Source organism: Haliotis rufescens, unplaced genomic scaffold (assembly GCF_023055435.1).
Source record: "Haliotis rufescens isolate VD_foot unplaced genomic scaffold, xgHalRufe1.0.p SCAF_60, whole genome shotgun sequence".
Lineage (NCBI taxonomy): Eukaryota > Metazoa > Mollusca > Gastropoda > Lepetellida > Haliotidae > Haliotis > Haliotis rufescens.
In genome coordinates, this window is record NW_025964335.1 from 2,708,199 (window position 1) to 2,732,753 (window position 24,555).

The window sequence follows — 24,555 nt, forward strand, 5'->3', positions numbered from 1 at the left end:
TGAGTTGTTATTTAATATAGCGACTACATTGCAAGTCGGACGTATGCATTCACAGGTGCTGGAGGTGTATACAAAAACTGAAGTATTGACGATGATAAAAGCACCAGTCAGCCTGGTAATCTGACTGTTCTATCACAGGATTATCCTTATGGTTAAAACGCTCCCTGAAGGCCCGGGTTCGATTCCCAACATGGGTACAATGTGTGAAACACATTTGTGGTGTCCCCCCCGCCGTGATATTGCTGGAAAATTGCTAAAAACGGTTTAAAACAAGGACTGGTCGGCTCGGAATCAGTATACTGTGTCTGTGTGGGGTATCCATGCTAAACTGCGTGGACTGACACTATCAAACTAGCATTAGTCCCGACTAGTACAAACAAACAAAAATACATGTACATGTCCGTCGCTAAATAAGTGAAATAAATAAATACTTTGAACGCGAAGTTAAACTCCATTTCACCTCACCATCACTGGGGGGCGGACGGGTAGCCTAGTAGTTAAAGCGTTCGCTCGGCACGCCGAAGACCCGGGTTCGATTCCCGACATGGGTATAATGTGTGAAGCATATTTCTGGTGTCCACTGCCGTGATATTGCTGGAATATTGCTAAAAGCGGCGTAAAACCATATTCACTCACTCACCATCCCTGCTCCTCTTTGCCTGTCAGCAACACAACCTTTCGCCAGTTGATGTTAACGACTTCAGATGTTATCTGTACAAGATAACTGGTATCACGACCTGTATGAACCCACGTGTGTCACACTATCAGCTGACATGGTTAAGACTTATACTGAATGACATTACTAAAAGACTTTTTGTGCACTGAAATGATGAATATCATGCTCTGCATTCTTTAGGGACCAACTATTTTGTGTTCTGGGGTTGGGTGAGAGGGTATAATGTTTACTGGCGACAGATTACCTTTTCCATTCCTGCTCCTAGACGAACATACAAACATGTTCTTTGACAGACAGAAAAATACTATGCAATACAAACATCCAGGCAGTCCACCAAATAATATATTTTTTTTGAGTGAGAGAGTCCAAGGTTAAAGCCAGTATTGTAGCCATGATTTGTGAGTTCGAACGTCGACTTGCATCTCTATCGCTATTCCTGTCGCACTGAGTTGACATGACTGGTTGGTTGGTTGGTTTGTTGTTTAACGCCGCAATCAGCAGTATTCCAGCTATACGACGGCGGTCTGTAAATAAACGAGTCTGGACCAGACAATCCAGTGATTGACATCATGATCATCGATCCACGCAATTGGGATCGATGACATGCTTCCATCAAGTCAGCGAGCCTGACCACCCGAACCCGTTAGTCGCCTCTTACGAGAAGCATAGTCGCCTTTTACGGCAAGCATGCGTCCTGAAGACCTATTCTACCCCGGTCTTCACGGGTCTCCTGTCGCATTGAGTTGACATGACTGAAACCCTGCCATAAACCGTCTCCCTACTTATAGCCATTAATGTGGCTCAATCTTAGTGTCAGTTGTCCCTGGGATTGGGGTGGGTGGTGTTGAGTGGGGGGGGGGGCTTAAATGACTGGTGTTTGATAGTCAGATACGATAGACTTGGAAAGCCATGCAAAGAGGTTTACGTATATATTTAAACATGTTATTTACATATGTTTATGCATGGCAACCATATTGTTTGTTTGTCTCAAAATCACCTGGACCCTACCTTTGACAAACAACACCATTTTATCGTGCCTATGACCGTTTCTTTATGTAGTATTAAGTTACAACAAGAGTTGTGTTCAAGAAGGCTGCATCTCTTGAACAGCACTTACACTACACACTTCTCTATACACGGACATTAAGGTCGCAGTGCATGTGTACCCGGAGCCGCGTTAGCATCCATTACTTCCCGCTGAACCCAACCTGCTTCTGTGGCCATATACAAACAAATATCTTTACATGCATGTATTTGGCAAACAGCGCGTTTGTCGTTCATATGATTATTATATTGTTTACAGATTCAAAGATATAAACGCAGCAAAGGTTTTTATCATCATCATCATCATCATTATTATTATTAATGAACTAATGGCTATAATCTGATTGGTAAGCGGCCGTTCTGCGCAAACCCATACAATACGGCTGTTCGGCCTGAACGGATATCATTACGTGGTAAGGCGTGATGTTACGTCACTTGCTTGTGACGTAATAGTCGCCTTTGTTTTCTCTTGAGTTACTATCCCGAGAGTCAACTGGAGGGCACAAACCTTTTGATCAAGTGTCACAGAAATATTTCTTCTAAGTGCGTCCTTGTCACTTGTGAACTACTGTTTGAATCTTGGCATGTGTCAATAACAGGGGGTGCAGCAGGGGATGTAGGAGTTGATAATATGCACGCTACCTTCGTGACTTACAAGACCATTTAACTCCGAGAATCCGCAACCCGTCATCAACAGGCGTTGGATGAGGTAAAATGGGATTTAACGTCGCGTCCAAGATTATTGCACTTATATAGCGACGTGCATGTACGTGTATGTGTGTGTGTGGCTGCTTGTACTAGACCGGACTGATGCCGATTTATAGTGCTAGCTCACTGAGATACCATGCCGCAGTTTAACATGAATACCCCACTCAGACACAGGTATACTGACTCCGAGCCGACCAGTCCTTGTTTTAGCACCTTAATGCCGAGCGCCAGACAGGGTAACAACAAGTACCATCTTTTAACGTCTTTTGGTATGACGCGGCCTGGGATCGAACTCCGGACCTTCCGCTCTCCAACAGGCGTTGGGGACATGACTGGGACATGTTTTGGAGTAATTTAGTTTCTTAGTAAGATTACACGGCAAAATCATTATCCAAGAACTACGTGCTGTTTTCGTTTATGAGCAAGGGACCGAACGACCATCTGGTACTCAGACCCGGGACGTGGGCGGTCGTATTAACTGGCTCCCGAAACTACCCGAATTCTGTCAGACAAAATGGTTTTTCAGCCGCTGATTAGGTTCACCCAGCACATTTTCAGGACAATCGGAATGTACCGAGATCACTTTAGATCCGTGTGACCAGACGTCTCATTTGCTTTTCAGAGTTGCGCCCCTTTGTCACACGAGACACCTATGGGTTGAGTTGACATGACTGGTTGGTTGGTTTGGTGTCTAACGCCGCACTCAGCAGTATTCAAGCTATATGACGGCGGTCTGTAAATAATCGAGTCTGGACCAGACAATCCAGTGATTGACATCATGAGCATCGATCCACGCAAATGGGATCGACTCTCTGTTCGCCCCGATTATGTTTCCACGTTTGTCAGTACAAGACCGTGATCGTAGGTTTCATCAAAGTGATAAACATCCGAGGCCGCATCATGTCGGGATTTCCTCCCACACCAAACCGACACCCAGTGATGTAACTTCAAATATTGTTCAAAGCCGCGATAAACAAAACCCACTTACTCCCGGCCCCCGAGAGCAATTTGTATTGTGTATAATATCTGGTAAATTATATTTCCTTTTCAGTGTCCTTCGGGACAACATTTTTAAAAAATCCCCCCTCGGTCATTTACTGAAGTCGATCGAACAGTTCCACAACAAATACGGCCCAAGGATCTAATCTTGAAATGTAGACGACATGTGACTGTCTATGGTATTTTATGTAAACACCATCACGTGATCGCGCGGACTTCTGATGATGAATGACAATGCACCGTGGCCGCTTTAGAAGATAGCAGTGATAGGTCGGAGGGATTCGTCACATGGCTAAAATGCTGACTCATCCCAGCTCCAGATCGCGTTGTAGTGTTTTCACTTAAGGATATCAGTAACTACAGACCAGTTCAATTCTCAGAGACGGAGCGCGGATTCCCAATCGTAAGTTATCACTTCCAGTCTCTCTCAGTCAGTGTAAGACCGGGGTGCAATAGGTCTTCGGCAACCCATGCTTGCCGTAAAAGGCGACAATGCTTGTCGTAAGAGGCGACTAACGGGATCGGGTGGTCAGGTTCGCGGACTTGGTTAATGCATGTCATCGTATCCCAGTTACTCGGATCGATGCTCATGCTATTAATCACTGGATTGTCTGATCCAGACTCGATTATTTAGAGACCGACGTCATATAGCTGGGATATTGCTGAGTTTGGCGTTAAACAACAAACAAACATAGAAACAAACAGTCAGTGTTGTTCACTGTAATTAGAGTATTACGTGGTATAATTAGAAAGTAAACATTTTTAATATTCAATTTGAGGTTTCAAACGTGGATTTGATAACTGTTCATTTTATTCGAAACGGAACACGTTACAGCTTTCGAATTTAAGGTTTGCCTACATTTAACGCAATGGCAGTGTGTATGTTTATTTTTAAAAATATGAAGTATGTTCAATATTCTGTCATTCGGGTCGATATATGTTTTATTATAGCTGAAATGGATGGAATTATCATTAAACCGCCCGCATGTTATCAGAAATGAGCGGGCCACTGTAACTTGATAATGCCCTCATATTGCTTGACGCCGGGCTATTATCACACCCGTTGTTAGGTGACGTTATAGCATAGGGATAAGTGACGTACCGTTCAATAGTGACGTCATCTGGTGACGTTTCCATATTTGTAAAAGTCGGTCAGTGACATTCGTGTTGATTGCAGTAAATGTTTCCAAACCGATATTGTTGTTTCTTTTTATCTAATAACAAAGTCCATCCATTTAGAGCTATAATAACGGTAACATTATTTTTCAGGACATTATTATTTGCAGAAGCCCTCCGTCTTTTCAACCGCCCTCCTTCGTCGGCCAGTTAATGGAACACCTCGGGCTTCTGCAAATGATAATGCCCTGAAAAATAGCGTTACCCTTATAATAATACACATAACCCTACGTGAAAAAGTAGATCCAAGTGTGAAGCTGTGTAGATGTCACATTGACCTTGTGCATGTAAAGATCCGGGGTAGAATAGGTCTTCAGCAACCCATGCTTGCCGTAAAAGGCGACTGTGCTTGCCGTAAAAGGCGAGGCGACTAACGAGATCGGGTGGTCAGGCTCGCTGACTTGGTTGATGCATGTCATCGATCCCAAATGCGTGGATCAATGCTGATGATGCCAATCACTGGATTGTCTGGTCCAGACTCGATTATTAAGAGACCGCCGTCATATAGCTGGAATTTGCTGAGTGCGGCGTTAAACAACAAACAAACAAACAACATTGGGAACCGGTGCGAATTTCGGCATAGACTTGGTCCCCAGCAATATATAATTGAGAGGTGACTTAATGGATTTGGGACGGGGGAAGAGAAGGGGGGCTCGGTAACCGTTTGATGGCGTATCATCTTTCCCCGACTTAGTGAATCGTTGCTCGCAATACCAATCACTGGAATGTCTGTTCCAAACTGAAATGTTGCTGCACATGAGTGCCGCGTTAAACAACAGATATAAACAAAACTGTTTACTGGGTATCCACCTTACATGTGCTGCCACATTTGCTTGTTATAATCTAATAACCGCAACACGTCATCTGTCAACGTTTCCAATGAAACAGTCAGCAAATACCAACAAAGCCTCAAATAGATTTGATACCGGACCAATCACAAGGCAGGATCAAAAGCAGAGTAATTCGGACGCCTCATACGGCCGGATCCCCCGAATGTAGGATATTAACATATATGATATACAGTAAACTACGGTTATAACGAACACGCTTATAACGAACTGACGGTTATAACGAACTTACTTTTTTGGTCCCGACTATTTGTTGTAGTTATGCTGTATATATGCTTATAACGAACTACGGTTATAACGAACTAAAATTAGTAGTCCCTTTGAGTTCGTTATAACCGTAGTTTACTGTATATAAATTTACATTGCGCCAATTTCCAGGGGGTAGGACGAATTGTTTTGATGCCATTGACTTAAACTCTAGGACTTTTTTGGACCTTACATACTCAATAACAGCCGCTATTCTGTAAACACGTAATGCTTTTATCCAAAGTGTGCACATTCACTGTTATGCACATTCATATGCTCTAAGAGATAGTTATCGAACGCCAATTCCAAGCGCTGTAAAGTAAAAATACAGAACTTTTCTTTATTTCCCGTACCATGGTAAAACCCTGTTGAGACGAGAAATAAATATGTTTGCCTGGTCGATATGCGGGCGGTCTTTGGTTCGGAATCTGCGTTCCTTAGTCGTTCTAGGGCGGTCGGGTAGCCTAGTGGTTAAAGCGTTCGCTCGTCACGCTGAAGACCCGAGTTCGATTCTCGAAATGGGTACAATATGTGAAGCCCATTTCTGGTTTGCCTCGCCGTGATATTACTGGAATATTGTTAAAAACGGCGTAAAACCATACTCACGCACTCACTTATGCGTTCTAGAAAACCTTCTCGCTGATCAAAATTGTAAACATCTGAAACTTGCATAAAACTGAGCATTCCTCTCCTATCCATTCCTTGAGCATTATGCTGACCGACCGTTACATCCTACCCCACAGTCGACGGGTGGATTGATGTGTCCGGTGAAGGCTACACGCTGTGTGTCCTTACACGCCGGGGGCACGGGTGGCCCAGTCGTCTAAGGCGCCGCGATTCGCTGAGGGAGTTGCGTCCCTTGGGCACGCCAGAAACCTATGATTGTGGGTTCGAATCCCGGTTCGCCCCGATTATGTTTCTAGGTATGTCAGCACCATACCCGTGCTCGTGGGTTTCACCGAAGTGGTAAACGTCTGAGACCTGCATCACTTCGGGCTTTCCTCCCACATTAAGCTGACACGCCGCGATATAACTGGAATACTGTTAAAAGCGGCGTTAAACCCAACTCACCCATCCACCCCATGTACACGCCAATAGACACAAGGGACAGTGCGTGTGTGTCTCTGTAAATTCACGGAAACACCGACTTGTTCCTGTTTTCGTTTAGTTTAATAGAACGCATCTAAATATACGATCCTGGACCTCGCTTCACTCAACAATCTTAGCGCTACGACTGCCGTAATCCCCATACTTTAACATAGACTTTGCTTTGTGGAACAGTGCCCCTGGTTATCTTCCTCTGACAACATCAAAGAAGGTCAACGGCCTCAGGGTACCTCCTTATATGCCAACAGGCACGCTTGTCGCAAGCTACAAGTTATCGTCTGCTACCAACATTTACGATTGTTGTAATTTCCAGGGTATCGTCTGCTAGCAACATTTACGATTGTTGACAGCTACATGCTTTCTTCTGCCGGTTACGACTGTCGTAAGCTCAAGGTTATCTTCTGCTACCAAGATTTACGATTGTCGTAAGATGAAGGCTATCGTGTCTACTAACATCTACGATTGTCGTAAACTTCATTTTATCTTCTTCTACCAACATTGACGGTTGTCGTAGGATAAAGGCAATCGTGTCTACTAACATTTACGATTGTCGTAAAGTACATTTTATCTTCTGCTACTAATTAACATTTACGATTGTCGTAAATTACATTTTACCTTCTGCTACCAACATTTACGGTTGTCGTCAGATACAGGTTATCGTGTCTACTAACATTTACGATTGTCGTAAACTACATTTTATTTTCTGCTCCCAACATTTACGATTGTCGTAAGATAAAGGCTATCGTGTCTACTAACATTTACGATTGTCGTAAACTACATTGTATCTTTTGCTAGCATTTTACGACTGTCGTAAGATAAAGGCTATCGTGTCTACAAACATTTACGATTGTCGTAAACATTTTATCTCCTGCTACCAACATTGACGATTGTCGTAGGATACAGGTTACATGTCCTCAACTGAAAAAAGTTTACTTCTATCAACAAAGGTTGTCTTAATAATACAGGTTAATACATCTTCCAACTTTTTCGATTGTCCAATGCTATAAGCTGTTACCTTCTACTAGGGGGCATGGGTGGCCCAGTCGTCTAAGGCGCCGCGATTCGTTGTGCAGAGTTGCGTCCCTTGGGCACGCCAGAAACCAATGATTGTGGGTTCTAATCCCTGTTCGCCCCGATTATGTTTCTAGGTTTGTCAGCACCATACCCGTGCTCGTGGGTTTCATCGAAGTGATATGCGTCTGAGACCTGCATCACTTCGGGCTTCCCTCCCACATTAAGCTGACAAGCCGTGATATAACTGGAATACTGTTAAAAGCGGCGTTAAACCCAGCACCCTATTCCCTTTTAAACCACACCCGTGTAACGGTACCGGTACCTACTAATGAATGATCTGCTCCCAACTGTGGGCAGAGTAAGCTTCTCCAACTCGTTCACTTATACAAATTAACAGTTATCTTCATGATGGATGGAAGTGAATATATCTGCTCCGTGGTTACATTTACGAGGGTAATGTTACAATATTCAATTCTGAACAGGATCAGAGACAATACAAGCTCTTTTCTACAAATAAATACGTTAGTCGTAAACCAACGGCCATATCAGTTGAGACGAATGAAAACCACTTCTGACCCTTGATTGACCTCCATTTCATCTACAGGTAATTTTGGAGATTGAAATTATATTTCGACATCTCTTCTTTTCCAGACAAACATAATTAATTTTAGTAATTGACAAATCTAAACAACGCATTCCTCTATTGAGAAAAGATATGTAAGGACATTTTATTTTATTTTGATTGTCATACGTCATGTCATATTTCAGATCAAACACACAGTAAAACAGGCAGCACCTGGATTGGCTGACTTTTCCTACGCCATCATGGGAGAAAAGGTTGAGACATCAAAGACGGTGACGTATGGGACGACAGATCTCGAGAAGCCTGGGGGTGACGTTCAGACCCAGCCCACCCCAGAACATGGGGTGAGTGTTTTTTTGTTTGTTTGTTGTTTAACGCCGCACTCAGCAATATTCCAGCTATAGGACGGCGGTCTGTAAAATAATCGAGTCTGGTCCAGACAATCCAGTGATTGACATCATGAGCATCGATCTAAGCAATTGGGATCGATGACATGTATCAACCAAGTCAGCGAGCCTGACCACCCGATCCCGTTAGTCGCCTTCTACGACAAGCATAGTCGCCTTTACGGCAAGAAGGTTTCTGAAGACCTATTCTACCCTGGAATCTTCACGGGTCGGGGGGTGAGTGAAATCTACAACACATGTACTTATCTCAAAATAATAATCTGAAAGAACAGAAATCATAAAATGCACAAATGTCAGTGATCGTTTGCAAAACGCATTATATATAACCAAATGTTCAATAGTATTATGCTTCGATGCCTTCTTGGACCAACAAAATCAACTCGCTGTATCCGATGTTCGATATTGATGTGACCTGTACCGTTATATCCCAGGTGGACCGTGTACCTATAAATGTGTTTAAACGTAGTGAGTTTGGTTTGATATCGCTTAGAACAGTATTCCAGTTATTACGGGGTACCAGCTTGATCATGAGGAAAACCCGAATTTTTGCAGGTCTTAGACCGGAGCCGGGGATTCTATCTCCAGCCGCGTCACACCGACAAGATGGCAGTTACCTAAAAGATAGTTATTATTGTTTACCTGTCATGCGCTCGGCATTAAGGGAATAAAACAAGCATTGGTCGGCTCGGAGTCAGTATACTGTGTCTGATCCGGGTATCTATGTTACAATGCGGAATGGTATCGCGGGTGTTGGCACTATAATACTTGAATTAGTCTATAATACAGTAATCTACGGTTATAACGAACACGCTTATATCGAACTGACCGATATAACGAACTGATTTTGTAGTCCCGTCCATGTGTTGTATATGTGCTTATAACGAACTACGGTTATAACGAACTAAAATAAGTGGTCCCTTTGAGTTCGTAATAACCGTAGTTTACTGTACATGCAGACACATACATACGCACGCACACACGTACACACACGCTGAGACAGTGTGTATATAACATATATTTTAAGTGTAATAATCTTGAAGACATCTCTTAGTCGTGACAGAAACCTTTGATTGTGGTTTTGAATCCCAGTTTGTCCCGATTATGGTTCACAATACCCGTGCACGTGGGTTTCACTAAAACGGCAAACCTCTGTGACTTACATCCCTTCAAGCGTTCTTTCCAAATCAAACTTACACGCCCTCATATAAATGAAATATTTGTCAAAGCAGAGTGACACCAAACTCACTCATTCACTCACTCACTCACTCACTCACTCACTCACTCACTACAGCCTTTGATGGCCCTTTTGTTGCGACTGTTTACTTCTTAACTCTCTTGAGCTAAACACTGCTTGAATCGGAAGTGATATGTGAGTGGACTTTATTTTGTTTATTAACACACTTCATCATTCTTTCTTGTATTTCTGCTACACAGAAACTGACCCCACGACTCATGATGTCCATAGTTGCAGCCGCCATGGGATCGTTCCAGTTTGGCTACAACACAGGGGTCATCAACGCTCCTGAAGCGGTACGTGTTATAACAGTCAAAAGCATTAACCGTTAACACTGGCTGTGCACGCACCATACGGGTGCACGGGTGGCTAGTCGTCTGAGGCGCCGCAAATCGCTGTACAGAGTTACGTCCCTTGGTCACGAGTGAACCCTTTGACTATGGGTTCGAATCCCGGTTCGCCCCGATTATGTTTCAAGGTTTGTTCGCGCCATACCCGTGTTCGTGGGTTTCCCCAAAGCGGTAAATGTCTGAGACTTGCATCACTTCGGGCTTTCCTCCCACATTTAGTTGACACGCCGTGATATAACTGTAATACTATTCAACTCACTCACATACCATACTCGTTTTATTAACGTCAGTAGACGGTTCAGTTAATGGGGATATTATTATAATATTATACCGGTACCTCTGTGTGAGACCCGTGAAGATCCGGGGTAGAATAGGTCTTTAGCAACCCATGCTTGCCGTAAAAGGCGACTATGCTTGTTATATTATGTCGTAAGAGGCGACCAACGGGATCGGGTGGTCAGGCTCGCTGACTTGTTTGATGCATGTCATCGATCCCAATTGCGTGGATCGATGCTCACGATATTAAATCACTGGATTGTCTGGTCAAGACTCGGTTATTAACAGACCGCCGTCATATAGCTGGAATATTGCTGAGTGCGGCGTTAAACAACAAACCAACCAAACCAACCAACCTATGCATGGGCATTGTACTGAACGCACTCTTATACATATCTTGGCAAAATATTACGCACCGGTTCCTTCCGAAAGTACCCACCTTGTTGACTGGGATTTATAGGGGCTATTTATACAGCAGACTCATCTGACCTTAGTGCATTACAACTAGATCCAATTAAAGGACGCACATCACTTATGATTTCTTGAGAAAACTGCAAGTCACCTCTCTCCCCGACATATATCAGTGGACTCTTATCAAGGGCGGAGCTTTGTAGGCATTGTTATGTACAGCAACACTCGTGAAAGTTCAACAGCACGTGTTGACGTGTTGAACATCACTAAGAAGGCCTGTAGTTGTACATCACTAAGAAGGCCTGTAGTTGTACATCACTAAGAAGGCCTGTAGTTGTACATCACTAAGAAGGTCTGTAGATGTACATCATTAAAAAGGCCTGTAGTTGTTCATCGCTGAGAAGACCTGTAGTTGTACATCACTAAGGAGGTCTGTAGTTGTACATCACTAAGAAGGTCTGTAGTTTTACATCACTAAGAGGACCTGTAGTTGTACATCACTAAGAGGACCTGTAGTTGTACATCACTAAGAAGGCCTGTAGTTGTACATCACTAAGAGGACCTGTAGTTGTACATCACTAAGAAGGTCTGTAGTTGTACATCACTAAGAAGGTCTGTAGTTGTTCATCACTGAGAGGACCTGTAGTTGTACATCACTAAGAAGGCCTGTAGGTGTACATCATTAAGAAGGCCTGTAGTTGTACATCACTAAGAAGGCCTGTTGTTGTACATCACTAAGAGGACCTGTAGTTGTACATCACTAAGAGGACCTGTAGTTGTACATCACTAAGAAGGCCTGTAGTTGTACATCACTAAGAGGACCTGTAGTTGTACATCACTAAGAAGGTCTGTAGTTGTACATCACTAAGAAGGTCTGTAGTTGTTCATCACTGAGAGGACCTGTAGTTGTACATCACTAAGAAGGCCTGTAGGTGTACATCATTAAGAAGGCCTGTAGTTGTACATCACTAAGAAGGCCTGTTGTACATCACTAAGAGGACCTGTAGTTGTACATCACTAAGAGGACCTGTAGTTGTACATCACTAAGAAGGCCTGTAGTTGTACATCACTAAGAAGGCCTGTAGTTGTACATCACTAAGAAGGCCTGTAGTTGTACATCACTTTGAAGACCTGTAGTTTTACATCACTAAGAAGGCCTGTAGTTGTACATCACTAAGAAGGCCTGTAGTTGTACATCACTTTGAAGACCTGTAGTTGTACATCACTAAGAAGGCCTGTAGTTGTACATCATTAAAAAGGCCTGTATTTGTATTTCACTAAGAAGGCCTGTAGTTGTACATGACTAAGAAGGCCTGTAGTTGTACATCACTAAGAAGGCCTGTAGTTGTACATCACTAAAATGGCCTATAGTGGTACATCACTAAAATGGCCTATAGTTGTACATCACTAAGAGGACCTGTAGTTGTACATCACTAAGAGGGCCTGTAGTTGTACATCACTAAAAAGGCCTGTAGTTGTACATCACTAAGAAGGCCTGTAGTTGTACATCACTGTGAGGACCTGTAGTTGTTCATCGCTGAGAAGACCTGTACTTGTACATCACTAAGAAGGCCTGTAGTTGTATTTCACTAAGAAGGCCTGTAGTTGTACATCACTAAAAAGGCCTGTAGTTGTACATCACTAAGAAGGCCTGTAGTTGTACACCACTAAGAAGGCCTGTAGTTGTACATCACTAAGAGGGTCTGTAGATCTAAATAATTAAAACTGCCTGTAGTTGTACATCACTAAGAAGGTCTGTAGATCTAAATAATTAAAAATGCCTGTAGTTGTACATCACTAAAAAGGCCTGTAGTTGTACATCACTAAGAAGGTCTGTAGATCTAAATAATTAAAACTGCCTGTAGTTGTACATCACTAAGAGGACCTGTAGTTGTACATCACTAAGAGGACCTGTAGTTGTACATCACTAAGAAGGCCTGTTGTTATACATCACTAAGAGGACCTGTAGTTGTACATCACTAAGAGGACCTGTAGTTGTACATCACTAAGAAGGCCTGTAGTTGTATATCACTAAGAGGACCTGTAGTTGTACATCACTAAGAAGGTCTGTAGTTGTACATCACTAAGAAGGTCTGTAGTTGTACATCACTGAGAGGACCTGTAGTTGTACATCACTAAGAAGGCCTGTAGGTGTACATCATTAAAAAGGCCTGTATTTGTATTTCACTAAGAAGGCCTGTAGTTGTACATGACTAAGAAGGCCTGTAGTTGTACATCACTAAGAAGGCCTGTAGTTGTACATCACTAAAATGGCCTATAGTTGTACATCACTAAAATGGCCTATAGTTGTACATCACTAAGAGGACCTGTAGTTGTACATCACTAAAAAGGCCTGTAGTTGTACATCACTAAGAAGGCCTGTAGTTGTACACCACTAAGAAGGCCTGTAGTTGTACATCACTAAGAGGACCTGTAGTTGTACATCACTAAGAAGGCCTGTAGTTGTACATCACTAAAATGGCCTATAGTTGTACATCACTAAAATGTCCTATAGTTGTACATCACTAAGAGGACCTGTAGTTGTACATCACTAAAAAGGCCTGTAGTTGTACATCACTAAGAAGGCCTGTAGTTGTACACCACTAAGAAGGCCTGTAGTTGTACATCACTAAGAGGGTCTGTAGATCTAAATAATTAAAACTGCCTGTAGTTGTACATCACTAAGAAGGTCTGTAGATCTAAATAATTAAAAATGCCTGTAGTTGTACATCACTAAAAAGGCCTGTAGTTGTACATCACTAAGAAGGTCTGTAGACCTAAATAATTAAAACTGCCTGTAGTTGTACATCACTAAGAAGGCCTGTAGTTGTACACCACTAAAAAGGCCTGTAGTTGTACACCACTAAGAAGGCCTGTAGTTGTACACCACTAAGAAGGTCTGTAGATCTAAATAATTAAAACTGCCTGTAGTTGTACATCACTAAGAAGGTCTGTAGATCTAAATAATTAAAACTGCCTGTAGTTGTACATCACTAAGAAGGTCTGTAGATCTAAATAATTAAAAATGCCTGTAGTTGTACATCACTAAAAAGGCCTGTAGTTGTACATCACTAAGAAGGTCTGTAGACCTAAATAATTAAAACTGCCTGTAGTTGTACATCACTAAGAAGGCCTGTAGTTGTACACCACTAAAAAGGCCTGTAGTTGTACACCACTAAGAAGGCCTGTAGTTGTACACCACTAAGAAGGTCTGTAGATCTAAATAATTAAAACTGCCTGTAGTTGTACATCACTAAGAAGGTCTGTAGATCTAAATAATTAAAAATGCCTGTAGTTGTACATCACTAAGAAGGTCTGTAGATCTAAATAATTAAAAATGCCTGTAGTTGTACATCACTAAGAAGGCCTGTAGTTGTACATCACTAAAAAGGCCTGTAGTTGTATTTCACTAAGAAGGCCTGTAGTTGTACATCACTAAGGGGGCCTGTAGTTGTACATCACTAAGAAGGCCTGTAGTTGTACACCACTAAGAAGGCCTGTAGTTGTATATTAGGCATAGTATTGACATATAGGGATTCATAAGAAGTAGCGCCGGCTAGCATTGCTAGGTGGTCCCAATTGCATACTTATCGGATAGTGATACCAAGATCGCGACCACCCGGATCAAGGCTACTTGAGGCCAGGGTACGGTCAGTGACGAGGTGAATCTCCCACCCACGTGTCTATTGCCACAGCCCACATGCACCGAGGAATGCCTATGTCATAAACACCTAGATAACGTTCGTGTTCATGAGTCACGTGATCAAAGTTTAAGGGCCAACAATACATGGCAAGCAAATGCTCTATCCTGGATTGTCTGGTCGATTGTTTACATGACGCCGTTTTAAACCTAGACTACTGCTGTGCTGCGTCAGGCAACAAACAATAACATTTTTTTAAGGAAAATCTTCTTTCATCTTCCAGAGGCAAGGGAGTTAACCTATTATAAAAGTCCACTTTCCACCCTTGTCGAACTAAGCTTGAATTCCGTGGCTCGATCGTAGCGCCGCATGTGACTATTTCGAGTTACGTCCCTTCTATGTCTTCCTACCGACCAATCCAATTACGCCACTCACATCACTTGCATTTGCTTCGAACAAAATGGCGGCACCCAGACAAGACAATCTAATCGCTAATTATGACGTTTTTTTGTAATAACGGGACTTCGCAAAATGCATCAAATCAGTTGAGCACCTTGATTAAAAATATGAAAAGATATGAAAAATATCTGTCGAAGCCCAGTTGACAGTACACATGGTCTTCAAATTCTGCAATTGTTCGAAATGTGCACTGAACTTTACGAACCGGATGTCGATATCGTCACGCGATTTTAATTGAACTTTGCACAGCCAGCCAGAATTGAACTCTAAAATACCAGCCAAGTTCGGCAAGGTTAGAAACTGAACTTTTATAGTCAGTAAACTCTTTTGCCTTGGGACGATGATCCTTTTATGCCACCGGTAGAAATGTGCGAGATTAGAAAACCGGAAACGACAAGCATCTGAAGCAGTATCCCCAGAGCTCCCCGAATGTTTCTGGATGCGTTCAGGCCTGGACATTTTATATCACAGTCCCACTGGAAATATGTTTCGGGTCAAAATGGTTCGATTGTTATTCCTGGATTGCTACGCTCCTTGCGAAGTTAACTAGACTGGAATGCTCCCATGACCTGCCTACATCGTTCTCCATTGCTATGTATCAGCTTAACGTTTCTTAAAAGTTGTGTGAGCCGGGTTACAGCCTTGAAGGCCTTAATAAAGCTTTCAAAACGTATTATGGTAAACATATCGAGGACATTTCCAAATTTGGGGTCGGTCGGGTAGCCTAGTGGTTCTAGCGTTCGCTCGTCACGCCGAAGACCCGGGTTCGATTTCCGACATGGGTTCAATGTGTGAAGCCAATTTCTGGTGTCCCCCGCTGTGATATTGCTGGAATATTGCTAAAAGCGGCGTAAAACCATGCTCACTCACTCACTCACTCCAAATTTGACCCATCAGTGACACAAATGATGTTCGTTATAATTCTCTTATTGACATTATGTTTGATGCATCGTGCCTTGCTTGTCGTGTCACAATTGACCCTGTTCGCTCTAAAGTCCGACGGTGGTTTCAGGGGCATTTTGAAGTGATACACACTTATAGATAGTATTGTCACAAACATTCATAGAATTTCCTTTTTGTAACCTGTGTACTCGTAGTGATAATTCGTGACATGTGTCAAAAGCGGGATGTACGGGGTTTCACGAGCTGCACGTCCATGTATATCCTTCGAAATTCAGGGAACACTGATGGCTCAGCCGTCTGAGGCGCCGCAATTCACTGTGCAGAGTTGTGTCCCTTGGATCGTGGATTCGAATCACGGTTCGCTCTGATTATGTTTCTAGAATTGACAGCAGCATACACGTGCTCGTAGGTGTCACCAAAGCTGTAAACGACAGCAATAACCAACATGAATATAACTGTTTGTTTGTTTGTTGTTTAACACCACACTCAGCAATATTCCAGCTATATGACGGCGGTCTGTAAATAATCGAGTCTGGACCAGACAATCCAGTGATTGACATCATGAGCATGCATCGCTGACTTGGTTGATGCAGGTCATCGATCCCAATTGCGTGGATCGATGCTCATAATATTAATCACTGGATTGTCTTGTAAGATTTCAGGGGATTTGGTATGTAGGCATCCACCCTTAACTTACAGTAGCCAGCACGTCGTAACTGTAAGAGGGATGGGGGACAAAGGGTAAATAAGTATGTGTTTATCTATATAATATGACTGTCTCTCTTAGAAGTGAATCGTAAATCATCAGAAGCTCCTTGTCAATGTAACTCTGATTCGATGTCAGTCTCGGACATGTCTGAGGAGTGAGTGAGTTGGGTTTAACGCCGCTTATAACATTATTCAAGTTATATCGCGGCGTGTCAGCTTAATGTGGAAGGAAACCCGAAGTGACGCAGGTCTCAGACGTTTACCACTTCGGTATATTGAAAATCGGTCTATATGTATATTCAAACGGTTCAATTTTAAATATAAACTTCCAAGCCAAATAGTGATCGAAAAAGAAAAGTAAGATGTTCAGATTGGCATGACCTGCCGATTGATAGAATGGGCCCATCCTACCACCAGTCTAGGCGAAGTAAGGGTCAAAGTGGTCTATTAGGCAAAAAAACGCAACTCCTGGAACCAGTTCCCTCAACCAACAGACTCCGGTCCTTCACCGACACAGGGACACAACCCATGGTTGGTTGGTTGGTTGTTTAACGCCGCACTCAGCAATATTCCAGCTATATGACGGCGGTCTGTAAATAATCGAGTCTGGACCAGACAATCCAGTGATTGATATCATGAGCATCGATCCAGGCAATTGGGATCGATGACATACATCAACCAAGTCAGCGAGCCTAACCACCCGATCCCGTTAGTCGCCTTTGACGACAAGCATAGTCGCCTTTTACGGCAAGCATGGGTTGCTGAAGACCTATTCTACCCCGGATCTTCACGTGTCCGTAATATACCTGAATACTGTTAAAAGCGTCGTTACACCCAGCTCATTCAGTCACAGGGCATATACACATATTTACGATTTTGACATTATTTTTCAGAGGATCAAGGATTTCATGAACGCCACAGACATATCACGTGACGGTCAAGAGATGGACGTGGACACTCAGACCAACCTGTTTGCCGTCCTGGTGGCAGCCTTTGCCATCGGTGGCGCTGTCGGGGGTTTGTTGGCGGGTCTGTGGGCAGATTACTTTGGCCGGTGGGTTTACGTTCATACAACATGTGTTGCTCTTGATGACAAGGTATTTATTTGCTCGTTCGCGAATTCAGATTCTGGCACAACTATTAAACACAAACCTGTACATGAAATACATCATACGTGACGTGTCATGAACGTGGCGTATCCTGTGCGTGACCTACCATGAAATTGACATACCCAGTAGACGGACTCTTAGTATGACGTATTCAGTATTCGATGTACCTTGTACGTGACCTTCTATGAATGTGACGTACCTTGTAGACTGACTATCTGTATAACGTATCCAGTATTCGATATACCTTGTACGTGACCTACTATGAATGTGACGTACCTTGTAGACTGACTCTCTGTATAACGTATCAAGTATTCGATGTACCTTGTACGTGACCTGCTATAATGTGACGTACCTTGTAGACTGACTCTCTGTATAACGTATACAGTTTTCAGTGTACCTTGTACGTGACTTACTATGAATGTTACGTACCTTGTAGGCTGACTCTCTGTATGACGTATACAGTTTTCAGTGTACCTTGTACTTGACCAACTATGAATGTTACGTACCTTGTAGACTGACTATCTGTATAACGTATACAGTTTTCAGTGTACCTTTACGTGACCAACTATGAATGTGACGTACCTTGTAGACTGACTATCTGTATAACGTATAGAGTTTTCGATGTACATTGTACGTGTCTTACTATGAATGTGACGTACTTTGTAGACTGACTCTTAGAATGAAACACCCAGTATCCGATGTACATTGTACGTGACCTACCATGAACCTGACGTACCCTGTTGACCGAGGCACCTGTAGTATTTGTTGATATGTGTGACATGACTGCGTGTATTGCAATTAGAATAAAGTTATAACACCATTATTTTCTTATCTCTGCAAACCAGAACATCCTAAGACAAACACATTGTGACGTGTCTCGTGGAAAAATTGAAATGTATGCCTAGAAAAGTATAGTTTCTATAGTCTTCCAAAATAATTTTTTATGACGATCACCATGAAATATTAAGTGATAAGATATATTATGTTGTCATTTTCAGAAAGAATGGCTCTCTGATTAACGCAGTGATAGGCATTGGCGCTGCCGCTCTGCTGTACTTCGGGCGTATGGCGGCGACCTATGAGATGATCATTGTCGGGAGGCTGGTCGTGGGATTCAACTGTGGTATGTCTATTTGAAGGTTCGACCGCCTCCGTGGTCAAGAGGTAGAGCGTCCGCCCGGAGAGCGGTAGGTCCGGAGTTCGATACCCGGCCGCGTCATACCAAAAGACGTTCAAAGATGGTACTTGTTGTTACCCTGTCTGGCGCTCGGCATTAAGGGGCTAAAACAAGGTCTTGTCGGCTCGGAGTCAGCGTACTGTGTCTGGGAGGGGTATTCATGTTAAACTGCGGCATAGTATATCAGTGGGCTAGCACTATAAATCGGCATCAGTCCGGACCAGTACAAGCAGTCACACACACACGCGTGCATGCACGTTGCTATATAAGTGCAATAATCTTGGACGCGACGTTAAACTCAATTTCACCTCACCTCATCTATTTGAATTTCTATCTACCTGATTCTGATTGTGATAAAAAGTCAATGATAATGTTTATCGCTTACAAAACGGATATTTCTTGAAAAACGCACTTTGCAATTTTTGTCATTACTTTGAGGAATGTTCCCTATCGGCGGAATGGATTGTTTTCAGTTTGTTAATATAAGCATACATCCAGCTATCTTAGTTAATTATTCATCGCGATATTTCGTGATTCTGTTTTAAGTGGCGAGGGCTATAGGATCTTGCTCCTATCTAGCCTATGGAGAAGAGTTATACGGGATATCTTGTATTTCTTTTACATTTTTTCCCAAAATATACCGTATTCGATGAATAAGCGCCCAGGGCACTCTCAAAATTAGAAATAGAGGTCTCGTATTAAAATATTTTTTTGGTGAAAAAAAACAGAGTTGAAAGATCGTAAATTTCGTGGTTTATGCTGACATCCTGAAATGTTTATATACGACAGATATATTTTTTTCAGAATTTAATTGCCCATAATTAAGGGTGCATATAACACACGAGTGCGTATTATACAAGAATAAATAAGTATGTGTACATTCATCAGTCGAAAGGGGTGCTATTTGGGATTGTTCACTAGCTAATATATTTTGCAAATATCGCCGTGGGCACTTATTAGAGCGGGGCGCTGATTACGTCGAATACGGTAAGTATACAACGTCAACGCCAGATAACAAACTTGATTCATCTTCCCGAGCTGAGAACGTCCACTAGCCTTTTTATCAAAGTCTTGTTTCCACCCTTACCACATGAAGCCTACTACTCATGCATTCATCCATCCATCCATCCATCCATCCATCCATCCACACACACACACACACACACACACACACACACACACACACACACACACACACACACACACACATATACATACAGCGCACATATCGATAGTCCAATCAGAGAACGTTTCACAAATATAACATCCACGACTGGTACAGCTTCGTATGAAAGTGATTTACCGCTTAGAAAATCCCAATGATTGCCAATGTCGTTTTGTGTCAGGGATAAAATCGCGAATGTTTTCGTTATCTGATCGACTAGGTCGTCGCCTATGGTAGTCGCCATCTCTGAGAAGCTATACGTGTTAAGAACAGCAATCTGATTGGATATCGCGTTTTCATTACAAGGGGCACAACTCGTGATCTACGCGAGGTGGCGCCAGGGTCGAGCCAATAAAAGTGGCCTTGATGTGGCAGTGTTGGAAACGCGGCTTTGATATAGGCTAGTGGACATGCTAGCCTCGGGAAGATGGTCTCGATTACACGCTGAAATAGATTCCATTGATCTACCAGACAATCCAGTGACACGATAGCGCATTTACAAGATATATCGTACATGCTTTCAGGTCTCTACACGGCACTAGCACCCATCTACCTGAGCGAGATCGCATCAGTAAACATCCGAGGAGCTCTGGGTGTACTGCATCAGCTGTTTGTCGTTTCCGGTATTCTAATCTCGCAAATTCTCGGCTTCCCCGAGATATTAGGAAACAAGGAATACTGGGACATTCTCTTGGGTAAGAATGATAATATCTTATCCACAAATACGTCAAATGTAAGTTCACACGAACACGTATCTTGGAAGGTCTTTTTTATGATCAAATCAAGTCCAGAATCAGAATTCATCATTTCTTGGTAATAATGTGGAATCTTAAAATTATGCGATGCGACTTTTTTTATTTTATTATTTTATGTTTCGCAAAAATTATTCGCATAATACAAATATGATCATTTAGTTTGAAGTATAGGCTGTTATACGGACGTCTCACGATTTCTGGATAAAATATTTTACCTGTTTAATGTGATTTATTGCCAAGTATAATCGTGTCTCTAAAACATTTTGACAAACTAAAGAAAATTATCTTATAAATTACAGAGGCTATGTAAAAGTGCAATGCTGCCCCTAAGTGATATTGCAATATTGGAAGAAATTTACCATTTGTTGTCGAGAATAGATGAACAACGGATTGGAAACGTGGTGTAAATCATTATTTCCAATTGGGCACGGGTGGCCGAATGCAGAGTTGCGACCCTTGGGCACGCCGGAAACCTCTGATTGTGGGTTCGAATCCCGGTTCGCCCCGATTATGTTTCTAGGTTTGTCAGCACCATACCCGTGCTCGTGGGTTTCACCGAAGTGGTAAACGTCTAAGACCTGCATCACATATGGCTTTCCTCCCACATTAAGCTGGCACGCCGCGATATGACTTGAATAATGTTAATAGCGGCGTTAAACCCAACTCACTGTCTCATTATTTCCTATGCGTTGCGTACCTTGAGCACGTCAGAAACCTTTGATTGTGGGTTCAAATCCTGGTTCGCACCGATTAAGTTTCGAGGTTCGGTAACACCAGGCCCGTGCTAGTGGGTTTAATCTTAATGGTAAACTGAGACCAGTGGGCGGTGTGGTGGCCTAGTGGTTAAAGCGTTGTCTCGTCATGCCGAAGACCCGAGGTTGACTCCCCATAGGGCTACAATGTGTGATGCCCATTTCTGGTGTCCCCCCACTGTGATATTGCAGGAATATTTCTAAAAGCGGCATAAAACCATACTCAGGACTTTCCTCTCACATTAAGCTGAGACACCGTCATACAACTGAAATACTGTTAAAAGCGGTGTTAACCCCAAATCACTCACTAACACGCACTTACGCATGCGACCCGTGAAGATCCTGGGTAGAATAGGTCTTCAGCAACCCATGTTTGCCGTAAAAGGCGACAATGCTCGTCGTACGAGGCGACTAACGGGATCGGGTGGTCAGGCTCGCTGACTTGGTTGATGTATGTCATCGTATCTTAATTGCATGGATCGATGCTCATGACGCCAATCACTAGATTGTCTGGTCCAGATTCAATTATCCACAAACCGCTGGAATATTGCTGAGGCCGGCGTTAAAAAACAAATAAACAATCACACAAACACTCACGCATTCGTCTTTATGTTATTCTCGTCCAGGTTTGACGGCAATACCGTGCGTGGTACAGCTAATAGTGATGCCATTCTGCCCGGAGAGTCCACGACATCTACTAATCGCAAAAGGCAGAGAACAAGATGCACGAACAGGTTTGTCCATGTTTCTGTGCAAATCACAAGAAAACAATTTATGTCAAGGTTCGCAACCGAGAATGAAGTCTTGGCGGGAGGGGGGAACCTCGAGGAGGGATATTGTTACTTTTGAATCATCCCCCCCGAATATGACTTCGTGAAGCGATTCATGAACCGACATCTTCTTAGATTGATTCTCACATTTATCAATTATGTTGTATTTATTTGTTACCTCAACCCTCATCGGCAGTGCATGTGCACAAACTGATGAGCGACACATGTTGTCACAAGCGTTGTGCACAGTAAACGTTAACAGTAAACTACGGTTATAACGAACTCAAAGGGACTACTAATTTTAGTTCGTAATAACCGTAGTTCGTTATAAGTACAATTACAGAATGACTACAGCAAGTAGTCGGGACCAAAAAGTAAGTTCGTTATATCCGTCAGTTCGTTATAAGCGTGTTCGTTATAACCGTAGTTTACTGAACTTATTCCCCAGACCCGAAAAACACTGGGTTAAAATACCAAACATGATATGTGGCTTCAGATTTGATTCAAGTCTTGGAATTTTCATGTGAAAACTATCTTGACTTTTAACCAGTCAAATATAAACCTTAGAGGCTAGTTACTTTGACATAGTTCAAATGTAAAACATCAATGCAGGTCTTTTTTACGATTCAACGTAAAACCGACCCGTGAAGATCCGGGGTAGAATAAGTCTTCAGCAACATATGCTTGCCGTAAAAGGCGACTATGCTTGTCGTAAAAGGCGACTATGCTTGTCGTAAAAGGCGACTAACGGGATCGGTTGGTCAGGCTCGCTGACTTGGTTGATGCATGTGATCGTATCCCAAGTGCGTGGATCGATGCTCATGATATCAATCACTGGATTGTCTGGTCCAGACTCGATTATTTACAGACCGTCGTCATATAGCTGGAATATTGCTGAGTGCGGCGTTAAACAGCATACAAACAGACATCAGAACCACAAAGAATTCCTTCCCTGTGCAACCCGGTGTTTGGGTGAAGCAGCGACCACTACATTACTTTGGCCATGTTGATGCAACGTAAAAACGACCCGTGAAGATCCGGGGTAAAACCGTTGGTCTTATAACTTGACAGAAGTAAAACCTCAAAGCATCTCCCGGCTTCCTTGATTGGTGAGATTTTGTAAGGAGGCAAGATATTTTTTCAGCTACATCTGCAAAACCCAAAACTTTTCGTTCAAATTATGAGCCTATATATTTTCTGTAACCCCAAAAACATTTTTAGCGCTGCAGTCGCTTCGCGGAATCGAAGACGTTGATGCTGAGATATCGGAGATGAGAATCGAGGCGGAACAAGCTCAAAGCGAGGCCAAGGTAAGTCTGGATTATGATTGGAGGAACTTAAGATCGGTCAGCACTGATTAAACAGTAATATACACCGTCTGTTACAAACATAATACATGCAATTTGCATTTGATACAGACGCGTTAAAGACTTAACAAAGAACACAAATATTGTCTTCAAAATAATTAAATTGCATATGATTCCGTGGCATTTGATTGGCGTACCAACCATTTTTGTTTGCACTTATGTTTCCACAAACCGAAATCCATTGATTGGCTTATTATAGAATGGGTGGGTCTTTAATATGATTTGATGTTGGTATAAACGTTAGAAGCGATGTGCAGATTTTGCGGATTTACAGTGTGTAATCCGTGTTTCACGTTTGTACCTACTCAAACGCAGAAAACATAATGAGGTCAATTCTTAAAATGAACAATTTTTTTATTGACATATATTTCAGGTTAGCGTTATCAAGCTGTTTCAGAAGCGATCTCTGCGCATGCCCCTTCTGATCAGTATCGTCATGCACCTCTCGCAGCAACTCTCGGGAATTGTCGCGGTAAGTCACGTGATTCAAGCAAAGACGTTTATCAAAGTGGCATCTTACCATTGATACATAGTCCAGAAGTACACTAATAACCCATTTGGTCCAAGCGCACCGACAGAAACATGGATACAGATGGTAACATAGTTCTGAAGAAACTATAGTGCGCACTTAGATGAATAGGAACTGCCACAGAATTTGAGAAGCGTCAAG

General features: G+C 42.6%; 1 protein-coding gene across 4 annotated transcripts in view; it reads left to right on the top strand.

Moving 5' to 3' along the window:
- LOC125375872 (glucose transporter type 1-like) overlaps positions 1–24,555 on the top strand; it is a 45,473-nt gene that overhangs the window by 16,278 nt on the left and 4,640 nt on the right. For 3 of the 4 annotated variants that reach the window (XM_048386787.1, XM_048386788.1, XM_048386786.1), the window contains 8 exons: positions 8,587–8,745; positions 10,243–10,338; positions 17,684–17,844; positions 18,898–19,022; positions 20,766–20,936; positions 22,375–22,482; positions 23,740–23,828; positions 24,259–24,357. In XM_048386787.1, coding sequence (XP_048242744.1) covers positions 8,644–8,745; positions 10,243–10,338; positions 17,684–17,844; positions 18,898–19,022; positions 20,766–20,936; positions 22,375–22,482; positions 23,740–23,828; positions 24,259–24,357 — 951 coding nt within the window. In that variant the 5' untranslated portion in view covers positions 8,587–8,643. Of the gene's footprint in view, positions 1–3,764; positions 3,831–8,586; positions 8,746–10,242; positions 10,339–17,683; positions 17,845–18,897; positions 19,023–20,765; positions 20,937–22,374; positions 22,483–23,739; positions 23,829–24,258; positions 24,358–24,555 lie in introns of those variants that run through there. The other variant, XM_048386789.1, reaches the window with a different exon arrangement.